We start from the raw sequence: 17175 nt of genomic DNA on the forward strand, positions 1-17175 counted from the left end.
GTCTTTCAAATTCAAATAATAATACCAGCGAAAAAACGTATGCTAAATTTGGAATTGCTCTATTAAATATATAAAACTGCATAAAAGTTCATGTGTTTAAGGGAACGACTCCTTTAACTGCTTGTCGAACTTTGACAAATCTGATTTGTGATAACAATTTTGGACCAAACATGAGTATCATTTGTCACATTCATGAGGGGGGCAGTGCAGATGAGCCAAACTTGATCTTCGTGAGTGAAATGAATGGTATGGAGTGAGGAGAGGGTCGTATATATTGTCCAAACGTGGATAGAATTGTAGCAACGTTTTGCATCGCTTAATAAAATAAGAGTGACTCATCCATATAACCGTATTTGTGACTTTTGGTTTAATAATGCAGTAAACAATTTAAAGAAAACACTCATTGTCAGTTACAGTTTGTTCTTTTTTGCTTACAATATGCTATTTACTTTTATTATTTATGTATTGCTTTAGTGTGTTTATATATATATTAGCAGACCCGGCTACGCGTTGCTGTGGCTAAGGTTTTTGTTATATTACATAGTAGTAAACTATTCAAGGGAAACGGTAGGAGAAGACCAGTCATGGGGACCACCATGCTTTTTTACACAGATGCCATTTGTAAAAAAACATGGGGACCTCCATGATTGATTTTCTACTACCGTTGATATTGAGAAAAAATCAATACAAAAAAAATTAAATTTCTTTATTTTTTATATTCAAGTTTGTAACAAATGAGTACATTACAAAGTTTTTAGTAAAAAACACGTAAAACTGAAACTTATAAATGAGGTAGGTAGGGCAGATGGTTTTAAATCTTTTACAATAATGTTTATTATTTTGATTTATAAATACTTTTAATTTCAATTTAATTTAGCACTAATCGGTTCACAATATTTTTGGTTAACCTGTCTTTAACTAACACAAATAGATTTGACGGTTTTCCTACACGTGAACATGCAACATATAGTTGCAAATGAGAAAAATATGGATTTTCCAAATCTAAACCACAAATGGACATTGTTTGACCTTGAGACTTATTTATAGACATGGCAAAAGCTAAACGAATTGGAAACTGTAACCTTTTGAAGGGTATCGTAGATTCTGATGGTATCATCGGAACACGTGGCAACAGGACCACTTCTCCTTTAAACTTTCCAGTTAAAATGGTAGCTTCAAGTATATTTCCGGTGATCTTTTTCATGACCAAACGCGTACCGTTGCATAATCGAGGTGGATTCAAATTACGCAGGAGAATAATAGGTGAACCAATCTTTAATCGAAGGTTATGTGGTGGCATTCCAGGTATATCTAGTGAATTTAAAAATTAAATTGGAAAATTTACACTATCATTTTTATCAACAATAGTATCGATTGATTTAAAAGACATCAGATCGCCTGGTAACAACTGTTGTATTTGGAAGTTAATATCGTCAACATCAACATTTTTGGCTGCCAAAATAGCCCGATCACTGAGCCAGTTATGATTCAAGTAATTACTCTGTATATCCGGAAAAATACTCTGAATCAATTCATTTTTTCCCTGAAGAACAGTGCAGAAATTGTCTGGCAGTTTAATGCACTGCGTATTTGGTTGCAGTTCTATTTTACCGTTCCCAATATCTAGTAATTGTTCAGAAAATATTTGTGCTGATGGATCATTTTGCAATTGTACGCGCATGTTTATGGCCAATCGAAGTGTTTCAACACTTCGCCATAAGAATGATTGTTTTAAACATGCATAACCTCATCCGCGAAAGTAGAGCGAAGTATAACCGGTAAGGTCTGACGGAAATCACCAGACAAAAGTAAGATAGCACCACCGAAAAGTTTATCATTGCCGTTTAAATCTTGCATAGTTCTATGCAATGCTTCGAGTGAATATTTGTGAGCCATTGTGCACTCATCCCAAATTATGATTGAACTCTTCCGGAACACTGCAGCTATTCCACTATTCTTTTTTTATGTTACATATTGCGTTTGGTTTATTATGAATGTCCAAAGGCACTTGAATGTTGAATGTGCCGTTCGCCCACCATCTAGCAAAGTAGCCGCAATGCCTGGCGATGCAACTGCCAATGCGATTTTCGTTTGTGACCGTATTTTGGCAAGAATCAACGATATTAAAAATGTCTTACCGGTTCTATATTCCACACATGAAGTTGCCATGAGATTTATTCCGTCATTGATACATTTGTCTGTTGCAATAATTCAAAATTCATTTACAAAATGAAATCAGTTTCAGAAACATTTATTAAATAATGATAAGCATTGTAGCTGAAGTGAATGATAGCTGATATAACTTGATACGTACATGCAGTTTATTAGTAAAGAAATGAAAAACTGAAACGATTATTGTAACCATTTTTTATTTTCATATCTTCAATAATTTATATAAAAAAAAAGATTAAATTTCATTTAGCATGCAAATGAGTTAATATTTTTTTTATTATCCGATTAGAGGAACTTATTATTGGCTCGTTCACATACCTTTTTTACGATATCCTTAACAAAAGAAATAAAATCATTTAATTGAAAATTCAATGAAGGTAACAAATGTTATTGCCGTACAACATTTTTCTTAGTAAACAGTCAGATAAAGAATCGGAATTCATTCAAAACGAAAAGTAATAATTATCCGTGTGCACCTCCAAGTATTTTTCCAAACTTCTTTAAAATTAAAAAAAAAAGCAGAATTTTAGTATGTTATATTAATCAGTGATCCGTTAAAACGTTTGTAATTAATCATTTTCAAATAAAATATCTTATTTCTGAGAATTGCCACCGTGCACAGTAATACAAAATTCAAACATAAGATCGTGATACTTTATCCGTTCCAACGTATCAAATTTATTGTATGCATTAAAAAATAATTGTGTAAAATGATATCTTATTCCTGAGAAACGTTTTCGGATAGGATCATAAATAATTCGAACATTCGGATTCGAGATTTAACGCAAACGCGTGAGTTTTTCTACGCCAGTTAGGGTAACGCTATGTAGATTAAAAATTTTTAATTTCCTTTATTCTGCTTTATTTTAATTCAAAAGTACTTAAGAATGAATCTGAAAGATCGATTCATTAACAATGTTTAATTTTAAATGCATCAAACATTAAGAAAATAAATAGAATCGTTTCAAATAATCAGCCGAAAAAATCTTAAGCCTAGCCTCATGACTATTGGGGGAAAAAAAAAATGAAGCCGTACTCATTTGGCGGTGGGGAAAATGAAAAGATTTTTTTTTTGGCGGGAAAGTTAGTTTTTAATTAATAATTAAAATTCTAATTAAAAATTCAAAAAAAGGGCTATCCTATCTTTTAAGTTAGATTAAACTGCACACGGTGTGCAAATTTGATTAAAATCGGTTAAACAGTTTAGGAGTCCATCGCGGACAAACAACGTGACACGTAATTTATATATATTAAGATATATAAATTCCTCATTAATTTCCTAATTTTTATCTTAATTTAGCACATATTAACTTAATTCTAAAATGTTCTCTTATTTCCTGATTCAATTCCACCTTTTTTTTATTTAATTAATATAAAAAATTGCTTAAATCAGCGGTTCTCACCGTCCGAAGGGATAAAAATCTGTCAAGTAAAGTGAATTCTTTTAAAAGATACCTATATTCTCCTTACCTAAAATGACACGTGTAAAGAAATCCTTATCAGAATTTCACGGTATATAATCAGTGGGGATAAATATTTCTCACTCTTTCTCTTCTGCTCTTGTATCGCTTTGAAATGGACGATGGTTGTACCTAAATTCGGCCTCCGGGGACGGAATAAAAGCGTAGTTTAAAAATTCAAAGTGAATTTCTCTTAGGCCATGACTCATATATTGTGCATTATTCTGTGCCATTTAGCACGCATCATCTCTAACAGACTGAGCTAGGATTTCGTCTACTAAATGGTGCTGCAGAGGGTTAATGGAGGTTTTACTTACTTTTAAATCATTATGACGCAGCACATTTGACATGTTAAGATAAAAACTATTAATAATTCATACGAGCTTAAATTAATACCAGCATTATCCAGTGCTATTAAATCTAGTGCAACTTTGAGAGCATTCGAATCTAATTTATATCCTAAGCACTATATTTCGAATTTTCGAATGATTTTATAAATATGTGTACAAGAACATAATATTTGTTATTTCTTAAAGTCTGCGTTCATTAACTATCAAAGCATTGGCCTCTTATCGGAGCAAAGTTGGATTTTCGTTAATTATTTGTCAAAATAGCTGAGCTATCTTGCACAATGGGACTAAAACTGCCCAAATAAGGAGGTTTAACTAGATTGTTATGTTTGGCCAATTCCATTCGTAATTTCCACGCGACTTTGTAATTTCTTTGATCTTTGTATCGAATTTCTTGTTTTTATCTAATCAAAAGGAGTGTATGAATGTTTCAGTAACAACTCGACGCTGATTAAATTGTTATTCAGGCCTGGAATATATATAAATCGGTATCATGAAAGAAGCTCTTAAAGTGGAGGTCTATCCTTAACATTATTTTTAAAAACATGATTGATTCTATACTGGCAAAGTTTTTGTTAAAATAGGAAAGTTTCTTGATTGCTTTCAATTAGGTACGTCCTCATTGATTTTTTAACGAGATCTTAGTTCTTGTATTTTTACATTTATTACAATTTGTTTACCTCATTATTTTCCTTTATATGTATATATAAATATAATATCATTTATTTGTTAATAATTTCTAGACTGTGTATTTGAAAGGAAGGGAGTAGGGCTTATTCTTTTATTTTTCTAAATATGGAATGATTAACAGTTCCGAATTGTAATTAAAAATGACGTATATTTAAAATTTGTAAAATAAAATATAAATGAGTTACGGTAAAGAAAGTAAACAATTATGAAAAGAAAATGTTTTTGTGAAAACAGAATGAAACCAGATTCCGTCGTTTAACAAGCATGCAATTTTTCTCAATTCTTTAGCAAAAATTTTTGAAAAGGAAATTAAATTTGTATTATTTTTTTTTACTTACACGTTTTTAATCATCAATAACAAATATTCATCTTTTTCTTCCCACATATTGTATGTGCATTCAGTTTCATATTCATTCTAGATGCGAAAAACTATAAATTGTGGTGTTACTTGTTAAACAGCAATTATTATAAAAATGTGGTTCAGCCGACTTTTTGAAAAAAATTTATCTCATTTTCGCTAAAAAATATTTTGCATCTGATAAAAGGTTTGGAAATAATAAAATAAATTATTAATGAAAAATTAATTAGGAAAATGTTTATGCAGTCTTTAAAATCAAGATATTGTCTTAACTAATTTTCATTACAAATGTTTAAGGATTTGAAATAAGATTAAACATTTTCATGGCGTTAATAATTTTCTGTAAAACTTGCAATTTAAAATACTTCCATTGTCATTTTATTTCCCTGTTTTATATTTTTGACGAAGTAGTAGGGCTAACTTTGGTTTATATACGAGGGCAATTCAGAAACTAACCTCCGATTGGTCACAGTGCGGGTAGTGGGGGGAGTAGCGCGCCATCTGTGCATTCACACGCTCAGCAGGTCAGTCGGCATCAAGCCGTAGTCGAGTGAACATCGTACCTGCGCTAGTTTAGTTTTTGTGGCAGTTTGAAATGTGTGCTGCAATAGAAAATCCCGCCAAATGTGAAGTGCGTGCTGTTATAAGGTTTTTTACAGCCAAAGGATACTCTGCAGCAGCTATTCATCGTGAGCTTTGTGCCGTGTACGGACCAAAAGTTATGAGTGAAGGAGTTGTCCGTGAATGGGTACGTTTATTTAAAAGTGGACGAGAAAACGTTCATGATGAAGAGAGGAGTGGTAGACCATCCTTGGTGACTGACGAACTCGTTCAGACAGTTGATGCAAAAGTTCGTGAAAATCGACGTTTCACAATGGCGGAGTTGTCTACTGATTTTCCACAGATTTCTAAGACTCTTTTGTACGAGATAGTGACAGCAAGATTGGGTTACCGTAAGTTCTGTGCACGATGGGTGCCCAAAATTCTTACCGACCACCACAAAAGTCAAAGAATGGCCTCTGCATTAGACTTTCTGTCACGTTATGAGGACGAAGGAGAACCATTGTTAAACAGAATCGTGACCGGTGACGAAACCTGGATTAAGTACGTGAACCCTGAGACAAAAGAACAATCAAAGATGTGGGCACATTCAGATTCGCCTACCAAACCAAAAAAAGCCCGGCAAGATTTTTCTGCCAGAAAACTGATGGCAACGGTGTTTTGGGATGCCAAAGGGGTGTTGTTGGTTGAATTCATGGAACGTGGGACGACCATTAATCAAGACGTGTACTGTGAAACACTAAAAACATTACGACGGGCTATACAGAACAAACGCCGTGGTATGCTGACTTCCGGTATCGTTTTTTTGCACGATAACGCCCGTCCTCACTCTGCTCGCAGAACAACAGCCCTTCTTGAGTCCTTCAAGTGGGACGTTTTCAACCATCCACCTTACAGCCCAGATCTGGCGCCAAGCGATTATCACCTCTTCATGCGTATGAAGAAATGGCTCGGGTCCCAGCGGTTTGATGACGACGAAGAGCTCAAAGATGCGGTCACAGGCTGGCTCAAGGCACAAGCGGGTGATTTTTATGCAGAAGGAATTTCAAAGCTTGTGAAGAGATACGATAAGTGCCTCAATCGTTATGGAGACTATGTCGAAAAATAGTGCAAAGATGTAGTTGTAAGATGTATATATTAAAATATTTTTACTTAACTTGGTGTATTTTTTTCAATCAACCGGAGGTTAGTTTCTGAATTGCCCTCGTATATATTTAATAATTGCAATAATTGAATATATAATAACTTAATGTCATCTCATGTTAAACTATGCATTTAATGTAAAGTGTTTTTAGAAACAAAAATTTTTAACCTGAAAATGACTTACATTGTTTACGGTTGAGCAATGTTTTCGATAAAAAAAAAATGTATATTAAAATTCTTATTTTCTATGACGGGGACAACAATTATTCTGAATGCATCTACTGTTTCGTTTTCTATTTAAACTTTATTTCCTATTTTTATTTGGAGTTCTCAAAAGTGTTTCTCATATTTAAAGGGAAATGTCCCAAAATAGCATTCTTGGATTTATTCGTAATTATAGCTTTTCATGTGTCAATAACTTAAATATTTTATCTCAATGGAATGCCGATAATAGTAGAATCTTTTTTCCCGCCTTTTCCGAAGAATCACGCCATTTTCCCTACTCACACCCACAACGCTGTCGGACTTGAGTGCAGTGGCTTTATGAATCGATCCGATTCTTCTTAGGCCCAGTTCATCGCCATTCTCCGAAATACCGTACCTCCTACCTCGTGTTTTCTCTGCACGTCTGGCTCACCCTGCAAAATAAACGAGTGTACAGTTGCCCTATTGGATATAGGATCACATCTATCTCGCTTCTGTTTTAAGTTTGGAATATTCGTCTCGTGGGAGTTCTATATTCGTAAATCCATTTTGAAGTGCAATATGGATTGTTGTATGTAGCCTTCTAGTTCCACTGTTATTTTACCTCTCTTTGTGTTTGGAAAGATTGCAGATGGGTTGTTAGGTGAGAAACAGCTGCAATTTTGGAACTTTGATTTTCATTTAAATTAATTATTTAATCTGGTTTGTTAAGAACAATTTATTAGAATAGTTTTTTCTGATGTTGTGAAGACAGTAATTCAGCTTATAAATAATTCAAGATATTCTCATTTCTTCATTGAGGGAATGAGTATATCTTCTTTCCTCTTAGTGGAAAGTACCTTCTTATATAGATTTTTAAATTATAATAATAGTTTTAAAATATTAAAAAAAAAATGTTTCATTAGATTGATTCATTTAACTGCCCAGTGAAATTCTTGTAGTACAATCTTAAATGTAGGTGAAGGTCAGCAAATTATTTATTTTGACTTTCTTGTTATAACCTAAGATTTAATTGGAAACTGAATTAATTTATAAATTATCGGAATTAGATTGTTTCTAATTAATATTAAAAATATTATGTTATTATTTTATGGTCGTCGGCTACATGTTATCAAAATTTGTGTCGTACTGTTTCTCTTATATATATTCAATTCTTTAATAGAAATATTGAGTAGAAGTTGAAAAGTTTCTTAAGAAATAGTTTTTATCATTACTATCAATAAAGACAGTATTGTTCTGTTTCCATCTAATATATCTTTAGTATTAACCTACTTTTAATTAAAGCACTGAAATTTCTTTTACATTACAATTATTTCTCATTAGATATAGGTAAAAGAAAATTTCTTCAACATATTTTAATACCTTTTCATTTTGTTAGCAGAAATCAAGATAATACTTCTCTCTCTTTTGAACTGAAAAAATTCAAAATTCTTTAAATATATCAATAATTATTTTCTGTTTGTTTCTCTGGTATTTTATAACTTTATTTCTTGATAAATGTTTTAATTCTGAAAATTGGAATGTACAACTAACTTACTAACATATTTTAAATTTTCAATTCACAGGATTTGATAAAAATTCTACTTATATACAAAAATGGTATAGATATCATGTTGATCTGATTCAAACTAATTTGCTGTGAAATTTTTTAAAGTCATAATTTTTTATTCAGTTTTTTTATAATTATTAATAACATTTTATTAATATTTAGGTCAGTCTTCAGCTGTGTGATTTTGAAGCAGATAAAACTACCCCTGTCAAAAAAATCAAGTCCCATTATCTGTCTCCTTACGAGGCATCAACTTTTCATCGAAACTTAGCCTCTGAATTCCACCTTACACCTGGCCCTAAGGATTCTTTTCTTCATAACCAGTCCTTTCCTAATGCTCAAAAAGACCCAGAAAATGGGAATGCCTCATTTGACATGGGAGAATCTCACAAGTTTTCAATTGGCAGGTTCAAAGGTAGTAATAAAAATCTTACTTTATTTCTCAATTGAATTTTTTATTTGGTTTAATAGCTGCCAGAATAAGTATTAAATGCATCAGATATCAACTTTTCATTTCACAGTGTCTTGTATCATTGTATACTATATTGTCTACCATCAATATAGTATACATTTTGCATAATTTTGTTTGAATATTTTTTTAAAATGTTCTTTAGAATAATTATAAGTTACTGGCATAGTTTTTGGTGGGTTATTTGATTATCTGATTAAATTTAAAATATAAGGCATTAAAATTCTTGCTTAGTATTAATTGACAATTTTAATTCTTACAAAAATATTTAAATTTATTTATGCTTCATCAATATTAAATATGGTCATTTACTTCAACTCTTGAATGAAATAAATTATTTCTCTTTATCTCAATTTGGTAATATTTTTGATATTTGAATATACTTATAGTTTCCTTTATACATAACTTACCATGCACATTTCTTGATAATTAAAAAAAATGTAATGCAACAGTAATTAATCTAAGAATGTTTAGAAATGAATATTCTAAAAATCCACAGTTACAGATTGATTATCTTCAATATTTGTGCAAATAGAATTTACAGGAAAATGCATCCCATAAATGATACTATCTGAATTAATTATATGTATAAATAAGAATCTATTTTGTTCTTGAGTGCCATTACCACAACCTGGATTATGCTTATTTATGAGGAAATCAATATAAAATGAAACCTGCTTAACATGATTAAAAGTTAAAAGTTTTTTGAAATTGCATAAAACATTTATTCTTGCTCAAAAGTATATAGATTTTATTTTTTTCAATAAGTTAAATATATGATCTCAATGTTTGAAAATATTTATATCTATGTTTTCTATTTAAGATTGTGCAAGGCATTTGTCTAGCTTGAAATATCATTTATTATATTATATTTTTATTGCATAAGTGCATAATGGGGAGAGAAAGAAGCTATACTGAATTATTCTTATTGAATTGATTCTTGTTACAAAGGGGGTTGTATTATATAATAGAAGTGGAAGAAATTATTTATGCTACTACATCTTATTTAGCAAATGAGAAACTATTTGTTTGTATATATTTGAATGACAGGAAAATACAACAGTAATTGAAACAGTGTTATCTGTTGTATGTGAGATCCAAATCAACATAGTCTTGTAAAATTGTTTATTTATATTATGTTCATATTTTTGTGCATATTAAGCTTTATTTGACTATGTGCTGATGCTTTAAAAGCTATTGTACTTGAATCAGTACTATTTTATGAAATTAGATGTCTCACTATAACAGTATTATCTGGTTATCTGTAGTATATATCCATTGACTGTAATTATCTTTCAAGAAGTTGAAGCTCACAGAATAAAATAAACACTTATAATGCCATTCATGCAAATAGCATTGAAAAGACCAGTTATGTAGAAGACAGATAGTTTTATTCACCAGTTGTATTTGACTATTGAAAACTTTTGTTTGATTGGCAATAAGTTTGAACTGTATTTTTTAAGTTCTATTCTTTCTTTTGATTTTGTTCAAAATCAATATGTAGTATTATTTATTTTTAAAAAAAAGTTCAGTATCTTTATTAATATTAAAGAATTTATCATAACCTAGTAACATTCTTAAAAAAAGATTTTATGTAGATAAATTATAATTTTCATTTCATTAATGTCAGGCAGACCATACATTTACAAAAAAACTTTTTCACTAAAATCCAATACTGCAATCTATTATAGAGAGCTGATAATAATAGATTCAGTTAATTTAAGTTTGACGGTGTTAATATAATTCCAAATTATTATTATTATTATTTTTCCTATTTGAATTTGATTTCATATATTATCATTAAAAAACAGTTCAGCATTTTAAATGGAAATTTTGTGTTATTTTGTAATGCTGATTTAACAATTAGTGAATGATATTATGACCTTAATTAGTAAAAGTTTGCTTTCATTTTTTAAAAATCATTGATTTAACTTTTCAGGTGATTCATTAGATTCTTTTAGTTATTCTCCCTTAAAAACATCTCCATTGCGAGGTAGCGAAACACATAACATTCGTCATTTAAATGGCAATTCGCCATTCTGTGATATTGTTGAAGCAAAATCAGCAAATATTTCATTTCACATGCAGAATCCAACTAAGGCTGTTGTGACAATTGATGCAGAAACAACAGAAGTGAGTTAAAGAACTATACTTTTTTAGTTCCTATAATTTATCTTCATTATTTTTATGCTGTTGAATGTTACTGGATTGTTTTTGTTTTGAAGCAATTAATTATCGTGTCTTAGATCTTTCATAGCTTTGTACTAAATAAATGGAATTTATCTTTTGTTTTTAAACATCAATTAGATTCTTAGGTTACCCATATATATAGATAGCCATTATTATCAATTATATAGATACCCATATATAATTTATATCTTTACCCCATGCATTAGGGAAATGAAAAAAATTTACTAGATTCTAACAAACTATGCTATGGTCTATACTTGGCTATGCTCATTTAACATTTAGGTATTCGATGCAAAACTCTTTGTTTTAATTTTTTTGCCCTCAAGTTACGAAAATGCCTATTTCATTCCATTTTGAGATTTTAACAGTATTTCAAATTCAGTATTTCACAATTATAATAGAATATGTTAGATGTTTAAATCAGCCGTTTGAGTTGTATTCAATTCAAACATATATGTCTATTTTTTTTTAGTGGATTTATTGCCTAGTATTAATTTTATTTAGAATAAAAATTTTGATACAATAATGTTTAAAATTATTGTGAAATCATTCAAAGTCAAGAATTTAATTTTGTTAATATGTTTTATGTTTAATATTTAAACTAATTAACAAAATTAAATTCATTTTGTAAGTATGAATAAATGAATGAAATTATAATACTTCCATTCACAGCATTTAATTATAAATCTTTTTATTGATTGATCATTTTGTTGCATATTTTTGAAAATAAAAATATAAATTATTTTCAGAAATAATTCATGCGATTTCAAAATGGTATATAAAAGATGAAGATAACCTTGAACTTTCTCAATATCTAAACTAGTCTTTAAATTTAAATAAATATGGACTATTTCTTAGCTCACTTGTTTTCATAGATAGGCTTTCTCTTAAAATAATTTAATATCTAGAATTATCTCCTTAATAAAAGTTTAGAAAGAAAAAACTTTTCTTATTTTAAAGGTAATTTAAATTTAAATATGTTAGCTATGTCAGTATATGTGCACAAATATATTTTCTTACTATTGAAATGGAAAAGTGTTTGATTGATAAATAAATAATAATCTATTATTCCTACCTGATTCTACTATTTAATTATTTTTTCCAGATTTTGACAGCCAACAAATTAGCAAATAAACTTTTAGGTCTTAGAGATGAACATGATCCTGTTAAACTAATTGATTTTATTAAATCGCCTGAAGATCAATCTTCGTTTTTTGAAGCTGATTTGAAACCAAATGGAGAATTAGTACTTTTTGCTGGAAAAGTGGTTTGTATCTATCTATATATTTGTGTTTATTTGTTCTGTGCTATTTTAATTTTATGAATATACTGTGTAATTATTATGATGTTAGTGTTTTAATTTATGCTGTCATAGTATTATTAATTTCGGTATTTTTTTACTTTGCATGCTTAAAAAAAACTAATTCATGTTAATTTATGCCCTTTTATTCGTTATAAAAATATTTTGTTTTACAGATGGACGTTATTACAGCTTCTGATCACGTAGTTCCTGTTTCTGTATGGGCTCGAGGAATAACTTCAGATTCAGATTATCGCTACCTTGTTGTCATGGAACCTGTTGAAAGAACAACAGGAATAGTTCACTTTGATCACAATGTAAGATATTTAGAATACATTTTGATGTTTCATTATTTCTGATTTATTTTTCACAAAAATGTTAACAAATTATTCTTTTTATTATATACATTGGTGAAGAAAGATGGCAACATTTTCATAAATAATTTTTTAAAAATTTCTAAAATTATTTGACATTCCATGTCAAATTTTAAAATTTTCTGAATTTGGCAGTATTAAATAAGGAAGTTTTAGTATTTTTCCTCACTGCAGCTGCTTCTAATTGATTCAAAAGTGCTAATTTTAAAATGTATTATAAATACAGTTTCGAATAAATTTCATTATTTTATATTTTCTTCTAGAGAACCTTTTTTAATTTATAAAGAGAATAGTTAATTAATATGTAATAAGCAGGAAATTATAGGATTTTATATTTATTATATTTTTAAATTATATTTTTATAAGAGATTATTATATTTATAAAGATTATTATATTTTTAAAGTAAAATAAAAGTGAAGATGAAGAAAACAGTTCAGAAAATTAGAAAAAAAAGGGGGAAATGAATAAAAGAACTGATAAAGAACGAATGTCTTGAATTTCAATTTCATTAAAAATAAACCACTTAGCTTTGTAGTCTCAAACCATTTTCCCTAATTTATGCCATTTGTATTATACTAATTAATTTTTCAAATGATACTGAACTACAGTGAAAAACAACTCTAGGTTAAACCAAATTTAGCTATAAGTACATAAGTGGTTAAACTTGTGAAATTTTAGAAAAAGAAACCATGGAAAAAATAAATAAAATTTTGAAATAATTCCAAGTGATGAGATACTGCATATCTGCAATTCTAATAGGTGTGCAACTGCTAATATAGAGAAAATGCTTAAGTGAACCTCTTAAATTACACTTTCTTTACTTGTATTACTATTTCCTATTCTTAAAATTGCTCAGCCTTTCTAAATTTTTTTATAGGGAAGAATTTTTTATTGTGATCAAAGGTTTGTTTCTGTATTTGGTTACTCTGCAATTCATGAAGTGCTTGGTTTACACATAGTAGACTTGATGCCTAATGTGGAATTTAATTCAGAAAATAAAAGTCAGGAAGTAAGTATCTTTAGACTTGGTATTATAGTGAATTTTTATTTATTATCTCTGTATTTATTTTTGAAATTAAGATGTAATTTCTAACAATTTATAGCCTTTTTTTAAGTGCAATTGTAATAAGTACTAGCTTCTTATCATTATGATGTCCAACTGTAGAACATAGAATTTATTCAAGTACTTAGAAGCATCTAAAATTATACTTTTTTTTTTTACTTTTATTTTCATTGAATAATAATATTTAATTAAATAAAAAATGCTTATTAAGTTATTTTTTTTTTGAGTTGGTTCATTGTGAATATTATTATATGTTGCATTAGTTTAGGTTTTAACTACAATTTTAATAACTTTTTCAACTTTAAAAAATCATTATCTATCTACTGTAAATTATATTAATTTTGTTGATTCCTTTATTAAAATTGCTTTTAATGTTTTCAGATAAGTAATAAACAGTGTGTGACTGGTCGAACCCAAGATGGATTCATTTTTCCACTCAGTATACAAATTGGTCCAATTTTTACTAAAGAAACTGTAAATCCAGAAACAGGTGCTATAAAAATTTTCATCCCCCCCCTCTTTTTTTTTTTAATGCTATCTCTATACAAGGTTTTTTTAATGTTTGTGTGTATTCTAGATGCTTACGAAGGCATTGTTTGGGTATTCAGTAATATCAGTGGCCTCATCACTTTATCACCTGATGGAACTATCCATAGTTGCAACACAAATTTCTCTCTTCTTTTCTTTGGATATTCACAAACTGAGCTAGTTGGAAAGGTATGCTTTTTTTCCCCCTGATATTTGGAAGCATTTCAATGTTTTGAAATATTCTCTGATAATCTTTTTTATGTAGAAGTGAAATTTTAAAAGGTTGTTGTACTCCTCTTATTAAGTTTAGGGTCTTTCCCTTAAAAAGAGATAAATAATTATTTTTTTTATCTAATATTTTTATTGTTTTCTTAAATGACACTCTTAATTAAATTTCATATTTGTTTTGTTTTTATATTTGTGTATATGCATGGCCTATTTTATATTGATAACATATTATAAAATTGCTATTCTATTAATTAACAATTTCTTTACTGAAAGATAGTGTTTAAACTAATATAATTTGTACTCAGGGCTTAAAGAAAGAAAGATAGGGAAAATTATTAAGCGATTCAGAATTGTGCTGGTGTTGTGTATCAGAATAATTTTGATCATATGTGAATTTGAAAGGAAATGTAAAGGAGCATTTGAGGTTAAAATCAAGGAAAATGAAACAAGCATGCAAAATGAAAGCATAATTTTAAAAAGCAAGTTAACATGTGGTCTTTATTTGTCCCTTCTGAAATATTAATAAATATCTTTTCTGATTCACATATGAATAAGTGTGTTTGCAAATAAATTTTTCAGTGTGAATGGTGAATATACACTGAAATGAATGATCTAGATTTTGTGGCATAATAGATTTATTACAACATCTGATTTTAGTGTCCTTTGCTACAAATATCCATTGTCAATACTTAAACTCATTGAATATAGTGTGAATGAAACCTTTCATTCACAAATACAGCCTCCTTCATCATGGTATATATTTTCATAGGGCCTTTGTGTAGAGTTTTCTTTTCCTGGTAACTCATAATAGGAAGGCCATTTTTAAAATATTAGCAATTTTTTCAATAAACAATGCTCTAGTGTATTCCCACCTCTAAAGGGCTTATTAATATTATCTGAATGACTGTTGAGGTTAATGATTAAAAAATGTTGGCAACTATTGAGATGAAGCTACACATAAAAGATTTAACTGAAATGGAATAAAACAAATGTTTTTACTATTGGTTATTAAAAGTAGTTCAATCTCAAATCCTATTAATGGTGAACTTTTTTCCTGTTTGTTGATGAAAATTCTTTTGTTCTAGAATATCTCATTTTTAATCCCATCATTCTACGATGACTATGAGTATCTTGACACAGATTCAATGGCTTTACCAATGTTTGATGAAGATGATGATTCGAATGCTAAATATGGTACATCTGATGGGCGAACTACTGCAGATTCCATTGGATTAGATATTCCTAGGTTTGTATTCTTGATATTTGTTCATTTCTGGGGACACAGATTTGTCTTAGATTTGTATTATTTTTATATTAATAAATTTCAATAATTTTTAGATAAATATTGCAAACCTTAATCCAAACTATTAAGAAGTGTACTATATAAAATTTATTTATTTATGGTGGATGACGAGTGAGTAAATCTGATCTGTTTAAAAATGATTTTTATTTACGGTAATAGAATTATGTGTATTTTTATAAAAATTGTATTCTTTACTATATTCAAGGTATTGATAGATATCTCTTGCTTACTTTCCATTATGAGCAAAGTTCTTAGCGTTGTATTCTTTTTAAAAGTTATTATATTATTGTTATTTATTTTGAAAATGTACAAAAAAAGTAAATGCAGAAATGTAAAGAACAGAAATTCATTCTATCATGCGCAGAAGGGGTTGTATGTGCAATATCGGATTGTTTACCAAAAATCTTTCTTATATATTAAAAAGCTTTCATTTTTTTGTTTCTTTTTTTGAGAAGTTTTCTGCTGCTCTTGCTGACTCTTTGACAACACACTTTCATTTGTTCATCTCTCTAAGAATAGTGCTAATCGATGACTATTTTACAGATCTTGCTCACAGTATTACTTCTTATGATTTTACTAAATTTTTATTGTTCGAATTTAAAAATAATTTATAAAAGAGTTTATTATTGGACTTTGTTCTAGTCTGAATTATCTGATAAATAATCAGCTATTATATTTTTGTTCATTTATTGCTATTATGCAACTGCTTATAATTTGGCATAGATTACTTCAAAATATCTTAATGATTTAAAGATGAGAAATGCAAAGTGGAGTTAATCTATTGTGGTGCAAACACAGTGAATCGGAAGCTGGTTCATTTGTAATATAAGTAAAAATTGTAAACATAGTAAACTTAGAAATGTATTATTTTTTTCATTAAGTAAAACATTTCAATAAATGCTTACTTGACTTGCTTCAGCAATGTTTGATACCTCAACTTGATACGGATTCTGGGGATTACGTTAGTCAGTAAGATGGAGCAACTCCACATTGAGATTAGAAAGTTTGCAGATTTCTAATTTATCTTCCAATCACTCATTTGATCATTATAGATATTACATCACCATGTTCCAACTTTGACTATCTAGATTTTCTACCAATGCTTCCTGGATTTTCTTTTACAGGACTATATAAATGACCTTGTGTTTGTGCCAGTTTAAGAACTAAAACATGCACTAGTGTCTGTGACTATTGATTTTGTGTTATTCATATGGCCAAGGACACAACTGCTG

General features: G+C 29.1%; 1 protein-coding gene across 3 annotated transcripts in view; it reads left to right on the forward strand.

Annotated features, from left to right (window-relative positions):
• Positions 1 to 17175, forward strand: part of LOC129966823 (PAS domain-containing serine/threonine-protein kinase-like) — a 47156-nt gene that overhangs the window by 18624 nt on the left and 11357 nt on the right. Inside the window, exons 1-9 of one of the 3 annotated variants that reach the window (XM_056081403.1) lie at positions 4506 to 4593; positions 8650 to 8902; positions 10896 to 11089; positions 12252 to 12413; positions 12623 to 12763; positions 13699 to 13830; positions 14266 to 14374; positions 14462 to 14601; positions 15726 to 15886. In XM_056081403.1, coding sequence (XP_055937378.1) covers positions 8863 to 8902; positions 10896 to 11089; positions 12252 to 12413; positions 12623 to 12763; positions 13699 to 13830; positions 14266 to 14374; positions 14462 to 14601; positions 15726 to 15886 — 1079 coding nt within the window. In that variant the 5' untranslated portion in view covers positions 4506 to 4593; positions 8650 to 8862. Of the gene's footprint in view, positions 1 to 4505; positions 4594 to 7318; positions 7582 to 8649; positions 8903 to 10895; positions 11090 to 12251; positions 12414 to 12622; positions 12764 to 13698; positions 13831 to 14265; positions 14375 to 14461; positions 14602 to 15725; positions 15887 to 17175 lie in introns of those variants that run through there. The other 2 variants (XM_056081402.1, XM_056081401.1) reach the window with 2 other exon arrangements.

Source organism: Argiope bruennichi, chromosome 4 (assembly GCF_947563725.1).
Source record: "Argiope bruennichi chromosome 4, qqArgBrue1.1, whole genome shotgun sequence".
NCBI lineage: Eukaryota > Metazoa > Arthropoda > Arachnida > Araneae > Araneidae > Argiope > Argiope bruennichi.